Source organism: Alnus glutinosa, chromosome 6 (assembly GCF_958979055.1).
Source record: "Alnus glutinosa chromosome 6, dhAlnGlut1.1, whole genome shotgun sequence".
NCBI classification, from domain to species: domain Eukaryota; kingdom Viridiplantae; phylum Streptophyta; class Magnoliopsida; order Fagales; family Betulaceae; genus Alnus; species Alnus glutinosa.
The window spans coordinates 4,137,053-4,149,366 of record NC_084891.1 but is presented as its reverse complement, the minus strand read 5'-3'; the positions used below and the strand labels follow the sequence as shown (position 1 = coordinate 4,149,366).

The window sequence follows — 12,314 nt, the reverse complement described above, 5'->3', positions numbered from 1 at the left end:
TAGTCTTTAGAGTTAATCTAAATTACAAATAATTTCCTGTAATACAAAATTTTTATAGAAAGTCTTTGTGGTAAACTATGTGGTAGAAGAGCAACCTCAACCCACCTTGATTCAAAACCGACACCATTGACATATTAAACAAAATGCACGTAAAAGAAAGAGAGTGATTCTTAATTATAATTTAGCACAGGGACCCTCCATAAATTTTTTGTATTACAGTGAGTGATTCGTAATTTAGACCAATTCTATGAATCAATAGTACAATTATCCCTATTAATTACAATAAATGAGAATTTAAAATGCAGAATCTAAAAATATATATTTTTGTGGTATCGGTAGTAAAAACTCTACGGTTCGAGTCTTTTGTAGGTCTATTGATAGAGACCAATCATTTTGTTTAATTCTCTTACACAACTTTTGTTTATTTTCGTGTAAAAGATGTATAAATTTACAATTAAATTTATAAAATCAAATGTAAATTTTACAGATTTAATAACAAATTTATAAAATTAATATAAATTTGTTGCAAAAAAAAAATAACACCAAACACATATGGTACTCAAATACATATTCGAACGTGCGCTTTATAAATTATTAACAGATGTCAGCGTGTAATTGAAGGGAATTACGAATGTATGGAAATGTAGCGGCGTAGATAACTCCTGCCTGCAGAGAGTCAAGCGGCTACGAGGAGGGCCCTCCCCACACAATGACACGTGGTTCAAAAAGAGCACGTGTTCCCCGTACTGTGCCTTTTCCGTCCACCGCTCGATCAAATCCATAAGATATATATCCGACGTGCCTTCCTTCTTCTATAAAATGCCTACTAAACAAAAATCAATTCAAAGAAGAAAAATAAATAAACAGAAAATAAGAAAAAATGCTTCTCAGAAGTGCTTCCACACCGATATTGAGTAAGGAATCGGACGTGGGTCTCCGGATAACGATCACCCGGACCGTATCCATGCCTCTCTCGACGATGAAGATCCCTCGAACGACGTCGGATGGCAACCTCAGGCCCTGGAGCCGTGCTCTACCGAAGGAGGAAAAGAATCTCTCTGAGTTGATCAGGGGCTCGATGGGGTTGGAATTGGATGAAGGGTGTCATGGCGGCGGCGGCCTTGTTGGCGGTGGCGGTAGGAGTGGCGGTGGAGATGGGAGTGAAGGGAGACGGGAATGGGGTAATGGGAGCGAGAGCATGGATGGGTATTACCAGAAGATGATCGGAGCGTACCCTGGTGACGCTCTTCTTCTCGGAAACTATGCCAGGTTCTTAAAAGAGGTATTTAAACCCACTAAAAATCTTAATTAAAAACTTGGATTCAATTTGTCATCTTTTCTTATTTTTTGGGTGTGATTTATTGAGGTTCGTGGGTTCAGGTACGAGGTGATATAGTGAAGGCTGAAGAGTACTGTGAAAGAGCAATTTTGGCCGAACCCAGTGATGGAAATGTAGTGTGTCTCTACGGGGAGTTGATATGGCAGAGACACAAGGATGCTCATCGTGCTCAGTCCTACTTCGATCAAGCCATTCGCTCTGCGCCTCATGACTGGTAAAAACAACGACCTGACATTTTTTGTGGCGAAATTTGGGTTGTTTTTCATTGACTTTTTGTAAATATTGTTAGCATTATTAATCCACCATTGGTTTTCCCTAAAGATGTTAATTAATGATTTTATTAATTGATGTATGTTGAGCTTCGTATGTGGAATGCAGTTACGTTCTTGCTTCATATGCTAAGTATCTTTGGGATGCCGGAGAAGATGATGATGATGATGATGAGCAGGAAGATGATCGTGGAAAAAGCGGCACTCCGGAATGTACATCTCCGGCCAATCTTTATCCTACGGCAACACCACTTTTGGCAACTCCTCCTCCAACTTAAACCATATATTATTATTATTACACGGCAAAGAGAAATATTATATGTCTAATTTTAAGATTAAACTTTTTTTCCCGGATTGTGTTTGGACGTTTTGGTATGATTGGGAAGTACGTTCCTTATCCTGTTTCAGATTCCTCTCTCCATCCCAGTACCATTCTTGTCTTGTATTGATGGTTAGCTCTCTTCCTTGCTCATCACGGATCTTTTTCAGCTCAGCTTTTCCTGTGGCCTATGATTCCTCATCTAATCGTATTCCATGATATTTGTCCTTCTTCCCCTTCTGTCTCTATTGCTTGATCTTCTCCACAATATTTCCTTTTCGCGTCGATTGTATTTAAAGTTAATGTTGACGTGTTTTTTTTTTAAAAAAGAAAGTGAAATCATACATATATTAATCCATGAAATAAATAATATTCATTTCATTTGGAATGTGGAAGATCGTGTTAAATTTGTGAATCGTGTCAAAAAATAGTCGTCCATATTTTTACTCTTCACAAGGATTCTCAACTTTCAGAATAGACAAAGGAAAAAGGGAAAAGAAAATGAATACTGACGTGAAATGGACCATATACGCACCCTTCTTGCTTCGCCTTGGGGTTTATAACCTGTCGACCCTATGAATAGTGATTACCGAAAAACCCACCTTTTTTATAGCGAGATTTATAAATATGATGCAAGACAAGTATACAGTTGAAAAAGTCATCGAAGTCCCAACACAAAATCAGCCTTCGTTAACAATTATACCCCAGTTGTTCAACAGAATAGGCTTTAAACAAACAATATATTCCATCCTGAACTATATCTAATGGCAGATTCTCCCAAAATTTTCCCTAAATATTTCCAAAGACCAGACAACTAACGCATTCTTGAACAATTTATAGATTAAAGTAACAACCACCTGACAAATAGTTACATACAGTGCTGCAAGCTGGAATGCAAACTCAACCGTGAAAGCAAGCACACAAAATGACCAATGCTGCTGACTATGGACAGGACGACATCACAAACCATAACGAAAATCCTTTGTGCCTTCATCGTCAAATAATTTCAGGTCTTATACCTCTTATTTTCAGGAACTAGACGGGGCTCCGGAAGCGCACATCCCATTCTTTTGCTGCATTTTGTTTAGTGCGCCAATGGTGTCGGTTCTTGAATCAAGGTGGGTTGAGGCTGCTCTTCTACCACATAATCTTTATGTGCCTGAGTTTCACCTGCCTCAGCTGTGGGAACTGCCGCCTCCTCTTGAGCAATGGATGGAGAAGGACCGTTTGTTACACTGGATACAGCAATCTCCACTTCATTTGTTGCATTGCGCAAGGTGGTCTTTTCTTCATTCTTTGAATGGGATAAGGCGGTATTTTCCCCATGTGTAGCTTTAGATGAAGTAATTTTTTCTGCATTAGTTGCATTGGATGAAGTGGTCTTTTCAGAAGGTAGTCTAGGAAGAGACTTTCTTTGGGGCTTCTTTGGTTGGATGGGAGAAAGACCTCTGGCAGGGTTTTCCTTGGAAATTTTCTCATCCAGACTTAGCCGACCTGTCCTAACACTGCCACTGTTCCCTTCAGCCTCAAAGCTCTTCTTTCGGCCAAGCTTGGGAGATTTAGCTCTTGTTGTTGGTATCTGCTTCAAAGTAATTAAGGCATTAGGCCCAAAGCAATTTCAATAGAATAAAAATCCCACATGCTAACTGAAAACAAAACCAGTAAATAATTGATGATGCCACATAGCAGACAGGGACTGCAAGTCATCAAATTTAACATTAGGCATCCATTACAATACCTCGACAAACACCCCCACAGGGAAAACTCACAAACATAAAGCAGCAAACCAGATGACCTAAAAATTTGCTACTTATAAGTTAATACATATTGCTACTTCATACAAAGTACTAAGAAGATATTCCCTGGAAAATAGCAAACTCCTGGCTGATTGTTTTAATGGTGGATAAGTGATAAGAAATATCCCAATTAAGAAAATTAAGCCATCCAAACATTATCCATGCTTCCAACATTACTTCTAGTAATCTATAATCTTACATTAGTTAAGGATCAAAATGATTAGTATAAAGTTCCACATTTATACTTAATTTTCTTAACGTATTCTTCCAACCATATGAAGTATGATAATAGCGCTATAGTAGGCTGATAAGGCCAAGGACTAATAGAAATAATGACTCCAAAATGAAAAACTAAAATGGGATCAGACTGTTACCATATGCCTCATCCTTAAATTGAACAACTGACATGTTAACACACAGATTGTCAGGAATAGAAGGTACTTACAATCACCAGATACATCACCAATACTATCCATTGCATGTATATAATATGCCAAGAAGAAAGGAAAAACAATACAAAAAAGAAGAAAGAGCCAAAGATACTTAGAGCACTAGCAGCAGATTCCTAACCATTTTCCCTATATTTAGGGAATAAAACTACTTTTTGCTTCCCTATAAAAAAATACCCCACAATCGATTCCCTTACTTTTCCATATATCAATTAAATATTATTTTTTTACTCTTATTTTATTATTTTTCTCCCTTTCCTACTTTTTCTCTCTTCCCTATATCAATTAATTATACTTCTTTTATATTAAAATAATACATAGGGAATGAATAGTAGACATATATACATAGGGAATCACTATTCATTTCCAACCCCCTCATCTAAATATAGGGCATCTGCTGTGGAAGGTTTTTTGATGTTTTTCATGAAATTTTCTCTAAATATAGGGAAGGGAACCAATATAGGGTAACTGCTACTAGTGCTCTTAGAACAGCTCAAAGGCGCCTAAAACAATGGTCCTGTGTCAGCAGTTACAAATGCTATCTGGTAATATGTCAACGAATCAACACCAATACTATCCATTTCATGAAAATAATACGTCAAGCAGAAAAGAAAAAGAATACTAAAATAAGGAAAAGAGCCAAAATTACTTAGAACAGTTCAAAGGGGCCCACAAAAATAACTAGGAAAAAGTTCAGAACGCCTTGCATATTAAAATAATAGGAAGATACACCCATGGAATCCTAATTACCTTTACTAGCACCAATTCTATTGTAAAATCTCAAACAGTCCTTCACTCTTAATTAGGTAATCCAGCTGGGACTCTTTACCGAGAAACTTAAATGCCATTTGGTGCTATCCATTACAAGGCAGTCATAAAATAAAATAAAAAAAGAAATTGAACTAGGACAACCTTATTCTGACAAGGACTGGCTCAGTGTGCAATCCCAAATTGAAATGTTACCAAAAGAAAAAAAATAGCATCCAAGGCACCCAACTCCAAAATCTTTTGGTTATGTTTTTTAATTTATTTGGGCAAGCGCTTTTTGTTTTTGGATTGAACAAGAATAAAGGGTGTTGGCAAACATAGCCTTAGGCAAACAATACACGAACATATAACAACTTGAAAAAAGCTTGTGTAGGTCTTACAAATTATACAAAGAACCATGTCCCTAGAATTTGGCTAAAGAATGTATCTGGTATCACATGTTATTTGTGCCAATATCCAGTCCTTAGGGCAGGGCAGGAATTAACAAGCTTTTTTGTGTACAACAGAATCAAGCTTCTTACTATGATCAGTTTACCACACAAAAAGACATTTAATTTCAATCCATCAGTATCTTTCATATATAAGCTGTTGATGTGGAAAAACCAACAGCAGCAAAAAGCCCTCGCTACTCCATGCAAAGGAACTTGAAGATGTACACCAAAACAGGCTGGAAAGTTTGTTAAGAGTTGCCATACAATGGCATGTTTCAAGTTATGGACAGAAAAAAATGCTTTATGCTAGATGCCATTGTCACAAAATATAAAAACTTACCTTCTTCAACTCCACCTTAGGAGGCGGAGGCTCCTGGTAGAAGCTTGGCATGGGTGTCGCTTTAAAGGTCAAACTCTTCCTGAGCATCTTAATCTCAGCTTCTAGTGTTTCCTGCAAAGGAATAAAAAGCCTGTCATAGTGAGAACATATAGTATATATGACCAGCGTTTTACCACAGATTTACATAAGCACCACCTTGGATTTGGCTTGCAAGTTATTCTTCTCTAATTCCTTTGCATGAATCTTTTCTTCGAGTTTAGTGTAGAACTGCACAACATAATAATTGTTTATATATATGAGTATATGTTGTGAGTGCACTTGTGAGTATTGTGTCCCACATTGAGAAAATATAAAGACAACATAATAGTTTTGTACATATAAATATGAGTATATTTGTGAGTACACTTGTGAGTGTTGTGTCCTATATAAAGAAAACATAAAATGAATAGTTAAAATACCTAAGTGGACCCAAGCCCATTAGCTTAGTCTTTTGGGCTAGAGGAGTGTCCAAATATGTATATTAATGTACTCTTTGTGGGCTCCCCAGGTAATTCTCTCCCTAATAATTGATATTAGAGCCATGGTTAGCTTCCACTAATATGAGTGTCTTGGTCTTTGATGCGTCTAATTTTGGGAGTTGCGTTCTATGGCCCACAATTGGGGCAACTCTTGAATGCGTGACACTTTTGGATTTGTAAAGGACTCACACACAAGGGGGAGTTAGGTCAACGTGGAAGAGATTCACAAGTAAGGAGGAGATTTGTTGCGAGTGTTGTGTCCCACATTGAGAAAATATAAAGAAAGTTAGTAGTTAATATACCTAAGTGGACCAAAGCCCATTAGCGTAAGCTTTTGGGCTAGAGTGGTGTCCAAATATGTATATTAGTACACTCTTTGTGGACTCCCCGGGTAATTCTCTCCCTAACAAAATAGATGCAGCTGGAGAAGACCATATAGTAATTGAAGGGACAAGTTCAAAATTAACCTCTTTTCGTTTCTCGGCTCGTTCATCACACCTAAAGCTGAAACCATAGTTTGGGAGCATACCAACCTTGCGAGGTTTGTCATCTCCTCCTGTGGGACTTCTATGAAGTAGTTAAGGATAAACTAACAAATATCGGTATATTATGATAAGCCAAAGACATAAATGTCAATGAAGCCCAATACATTCATTTTCTAACCACAGAGGAAGAGAAACATATTCGAAAAGCAAAGGATACAAGGAAGGTTCTGCGTCTTCAACTTTACTACCAGATCCCTTTTTCAAGGGCTTCAGTTTTGCCTTATCCCTGTATCCAGGAAATCAAAGTTTACAAACAGCCACAGAAAATAGCTTATCAATTAACTTAATTGGAAATTAATATCAAAAGAAGAACTAGTAAATTAATCAAATATTTCAAATTAGATGATCAGCAAGAGTATCCTACATCCTGTCTCACAAACTTAACATTAATATAAATTTGGAGTAAGACGTAGCTCCAGTGCATAGGGCTTAGACAAGACAATGAAACATAAGGACAAGAAATACATACATGCCCACTTCAGACAACACTGCATCAGACTTTCCAGATTGCTGTTAGAAGCAGATACAGAGTGAAAATGATTATCAGCAACCACAGAGATGGTAACAAGGAATCAACCTAGATGAAGTGATAGAAGTGGTATGCTGAATAAGCATAAGGCCATGCTAAAAAAGCAAGACACTATATTACCTTGGATAACTGAACCTGCCTGTCATTGAATGAGCTGCTTTTAGAGGGCTGTTTTGGGCGCGAATTCAAACCAACTGAACCATTTGAAGTAGATGTTAGGTCGACATCTTTTCCATCATTGTTCTTCACAACCGAAGCTGCTGAAGTAGTTTTCAGGCTTGGGAGCTTCTCATTTTTGCTCTTGCCTTGAGCCTTATGAGGGTTGAATTTCTTTGAATGATGTGCATTTTTCACTTCCCCGTCCTATTACATGGGTACACAGGTTGAATTCAAATCAGAAGAGCTCATTTGTCAAACCAAACAGAAAATAAAAACCGCCTACCTTAGATGTTGAGGGAACATTTGATCCCTCATTGATTTCCCCAGTAAATGAGTTAACAGTTGCATCACCATCCAATTTGACAACATTCTCTATATTCCCATTTGGCACTGCAGTCCCTGAACTTTTACAGACAGTCCCATTTACATTATCTAGAACATTACCATCCTCTCCAGAAGCAGGGAGGTGCTCATGCACGCCATTCTGATGGTTTGTCTCAAGCCCATCAATGGGTACAAGATTATCCGAGTCCATCAATCCAAGAACACTACGAAAAAGTAAAGACACATAGAAGTATAAGCTTAACCATTAAGGACATTAAGGAGAACTCAAAAACAACAAAGTGCAACAAGATAAACAGATACGGCAGGAAATCTACAAGCTGGAAGCCCTAAAAAAGATCTATCATATTCTTCTCTTCCCAAATGAAATATATGAGCTCATGTCTCCCGCACTATCATTCTTGATAAACAAATCGTTTGAATTTTCAAACCCAACACACAAACACAAGTATCAAATATGAGAATAGTCCATCCCATCATGGCCAATTCTGTCCAGTCTTACTTCAAAAGCGTAATAAGTTATTAAATTGTTCAGAAAAACTCAGTCCAGCAAAACATGTGGTAATCGTGATGCATTAGATGTCTCTGATGACTTGGGCTTTAAAAAATAAACATAAGTTCAAAAACTAGGGCATTAATAACAAACCAATACACCACATCAGTGTACAAGACTACAAGCTATCCCTTTAACCTCACTTGGCCACTGCGAAGTGTAAAAGAAGAATGCAAGATGAACAAAAATTTGAGACTCGAGTGGACAAAAACCTAACTTTAAACTCTATTTCATACTTTCTTTTCCTCCACTCTCTCGGCAAGCAAACAATATATATCCAATTAGAGGCGCAACTAAGCCACCAATCAATCGCATTAGATGAACACTAGAATTAAACAAGGAAGCCAAATAAGCAAGATAGAAGCAAATCAAATACAGAAAAAGAAAATTGATTTCCAAATCAACCATAAAACGCAAGCACATTTCCGAAGACAAAAACTATCATTTCACATTGATCTACTATATACGCCAACATGCAACAAATCTTCTTCACACAAATCAACTCACTACTCGTTTGCTGAGTAAACAAGAGAAAACAATACTCCGAATCTCAGTTGAGATTACTCAGACTTCGATTTTCGAAAAAAAAAAAAAAACCACAGAGAAACCATTAGATTCAAAACTCCCTTCCGTTTTCGTTCGTTTTCTCGGCAACCAAACGGAAGGGCAAGATAGTTCAAAATCGTAACGCTCACCTCGAAAAGCGTGCAATGATCAAATCTCCATTGATTTTAGCCACAGAGATTTGCTTAGAAGCTTTGAAAGATCTACGCGAGAGAGATAGAGAGGGTAATGAAGATGCTGACAACGGATCGGAGGATCCGAACTGGATCTGTCGGATTCAAACTACGGAACTTTTGGTATTTTTCATTTTCCTTCCTTTTTTTTCTTTTCTTTTTCTGTGTTAAATAATTATGGATTTGAAAGTTTGGAGGAATTGAAGGCTCAGAGCTGTTTTACGCCAATGAGTTTCAAACCCATTTCAAGGTCAGGTCACTCTCCGTAGAGAGAGACACAGAGAGAGAGTGTGTGATATGGGAATGGGAAGTGAGAAAAATACGGTTAGGTGGGGATATACGGTTATACGGTATTTCAGGGAAATACGCACGGTTTTAAGTAACTAAAAACCAAATATTATAAATATAGATAACTGTTCCTCAATTTATGTGTTTATTCTATATATTTTCACAAAAATTATGTTTTTAAAATACATGATTTTCGAATGAATTTTTAATAAAGCATGAGAAAATCAAACGTTCTTAAAATACATGTCAATTTAATAGACTTGATCGTAGAAAATTCGTTCAATCTAATTGAAGGAGAGCACTTTATCCTATTACAAGTATTAATTGCTTAAATTAATTAAGATCTTAAAAAAAAATAAAAAATCTACAAATGACATTATAATTTGAAAAAAAAAATGTAAGGAAATAAAAGAATTTAGAATAACTAGTTTTTTTTCAATACTTTAATAAAAAAAAAAATATAAATAAAAAAGGTTTTAATAATTCTGAATTTTATAATGTGTGATGTAATTTTCTGCACTGATGGGGGAAGGACACAATATTTGTGGAATAATAATATATTAAATAAATACGAACTGCTGTCACTACCAACACCTAATAAAAATTCAAGCACTCGCTAATGATACTTAGATTGAGTAAGCATAACCACAAGACGAAAATGAATAATAAATAAAGAATATAATTTATTTACAAATCGATTTGTATGAAATTTTTTATAAATCGGTACAATCTATACATAAGATTGACATGTGTCTCTTGGCATATGAGAAGTGATAGAAATTTTCTACAAACCGGTTCGTAGAAAATTTTCTACAACCCACATATAAAAATGACACGCGTCTTTTAAGCATGTAAAAAGCACATGTTTTTTTATTAATGTTATTTAAAAAGCATGTAAGAAGTACATGCTATTAAAATAACATGTGATTTTCACATGCCAATAGACACGTGTCATTTTTATATGTGGGTTATAAAATATTTCTTACAAATCAATTTGGAGGAAATTTTTGTCCTGTGAGAAGCACATATTGTTTCAATAGCATGTACTTCTCACATGCTTTTTTAATAGCATTAAAAAAAAAATGTGATTCTCATATGCTTAAAGGACACATGTTTTTTATATGTGGGTTGTAGATAATTTCTTACAAACAGGTTTGTAGAAAATTTCTGTTCATAAATAAAAAGGAAAAATATTTCAAAATCCCTCAATGTTTTTCGTTCGAGTTTATCTTTTAAGTCTTATGCTCCATTTGTTTCAACGTAAAATGTTTTCTAGAAAATATTTTTGGCATTTTTCGATGTTTAGTGAGAGTGAAAATATGATTAACAAAAATCATTTTCAATTTATCGTAAAAGCCTTTTTAATTTTTGGAAAATAATTTAAGGTTTGAAAAACCGTAAATCGTTTTCTGAATTTAAATTCTTCATTCTTGCACGCACGTTTGTGAGAATCTACCACCGTCGAACATTGGAGTTTGTTGGTAGCCCGACTCTAACACCGAAGATCCCCAGATTTTGGTATCCAATTGTCGAAATCCGGTTGACCAAATTCAAGCCAACTAGCTAGGATCTAACCAGTACGGTCGAATTCTGGCCAAACTAAGCCAGATTCTGGCAAAAACTAACTAGAACCTGGTTCTCTGGAATCCGGTGACGGCGGCCGGGCGTCGCCGGATTCCATTTTATGCCATTAATGATTTTTTCTTACGAACCAAACGATGTAAAATATTTTCAGAAAAAAAAAAAAAAAAAAAAAAAAAAAAAAAAAAAACTTTTTTTTAAAAAAATAATTTCATTAAATGTATTTTACGTCGAAATAAATAGAGCACCAGTTTTTTATTTGGCAAATTGAAGATCCAAGTTTATGAAAAATTTAAATTTAAGACTTCTGCCCATTTCTTCTCAAATAATAATAAAAATAATGTGAAACTACTATTATATATGAGTCTATGGCATTCCTATTAAATATTTTTTTTTAAAAAAAATGTGGGATGATTGCGAGCTACCCCCTCTAACGGAAACGGCTCATCTCCATTTTAAATGAAATGGAGAGGATCGGTTTGCCCCTCTAACCGAATGGCCACCCTTAACCCCAATTGAGAGGTGACTCCCAACCCGTTTAGTTTTTTTTTTTTTTTTTTTAGAATAATACTATTTAGGCGATTGCAATACAAGTTGATCAATGATATTACAGTTAAAATTTGTTATTGGATTAGCACTTGTAAAAAATAAAAAATAAATAATACTTAAATTTCACTGTCACGTCATCTCAGTTGTATGTCAATCATATTACAGTATACTAAAATACATTACTCTATTTTTTTTATGGTTTCTTTTTTTATCTTCTTAAATTACGAAAACTTCACTTATAACCCATGATCTTTCATCACTTTTGTAATTAAGCACTCAAACTCTAAAAAGTATCAATTTAGGGTATCTATCTTTCAAATTTTTTTCAATTTCAACCATCCATTATAATTTTTCTAAAGAAAAAAAATGGGTATTTTGAAAATTTTGACATGATTTAATAGAAAAATTCTAACACATAGTTGAAATTGAAAAAAAAAATTGAAAGATAAATACCCTAAGTTAATATTTTTTTAAAATTCGAGTATAATTCATTTGACAGAAAATTTCATATAACTCATATATGATATTGACATGTGTCCATATGAGAAGCACATGCTTTTTAATAGCATGTGAAAATAGCATTAATAAAAAACTATGTGCTTCTCACGTGTATAAATGACACATGTCAATCTTATATGTAAGTTGTATGAAATTTTATACAAACCAGTTTGTAAGAAATTTCTATCGCAATTCATTGCAAATATAAAGAAAGATCAGAGGTTATAAGTTAATCTTTTAAAAAAATAACAAAAAAAAAAAAAAAAAGAGAAAAAAGAAGAAGAAGAAGACGAAAATACTGACA

General features: G+C 35.1%; 2 protein-coding genes across 2 annotated transcripts; one reads left to right on the top strand and one right to left on the bottom strand.

Moving 5' to 3' along the window:
• Window positions 1-832: 832 nt before the first annotated feature.
• On the top strand, window positions 833-2,080 carry LOC133870490 (uncharacterized). The gene is made up of 3 exons (XM_062307636.1): window positions 833-1,282; window positions 1,381-1,553; window positions 1,718-2,080. The coding sequence occupies exons 1-3, from the start codon at window positions 881-883 to the stop codon at window positions 1,884-1,886; spliced, it is 744 nt and encodes a 247-aa protein (XP_062163620.1). The 5' UTR covers window positions 833-880; the 3' UTR covers window positions 1,887-2,080.
• A 511-nt stretch (window positions 2,081-2,591) lies between these two features.
• On the bottom strand, window positions 2,592-9,381 carry LOC133870489 (protein WVD2-like 5). The gene is made up of 9 exons (XM_062307635.1): window positions 9,053-9,381; window positions 7,746-8,010; window positions 7,424-7,666; window positions 7,244-7,284; window positions 6,932-7,000; window positions 6,697-6,796; window positions 5,907-5,978; window positions 5,712-5,822; window positions 2,592-3,506 (listed from the first exon to the last, which is right to left on the bottom strand). The coding sequence occupies exons 2-9, from the start codon at window positions 7,995-7,997 to the stop codon at window positions 3,012-3,014; spliced, it is 1,383 nt and encodes a 460-aa protein (XP_062163619.1). The 5' UTR covers window positions 7,998-8,010; window positions 9,053-9,381; the 3' UTR covers window positions 2,592-3,011.
• Between the last annotated feature and the right edge of the window lie 2,933 nt (window positions 9,382-12,314).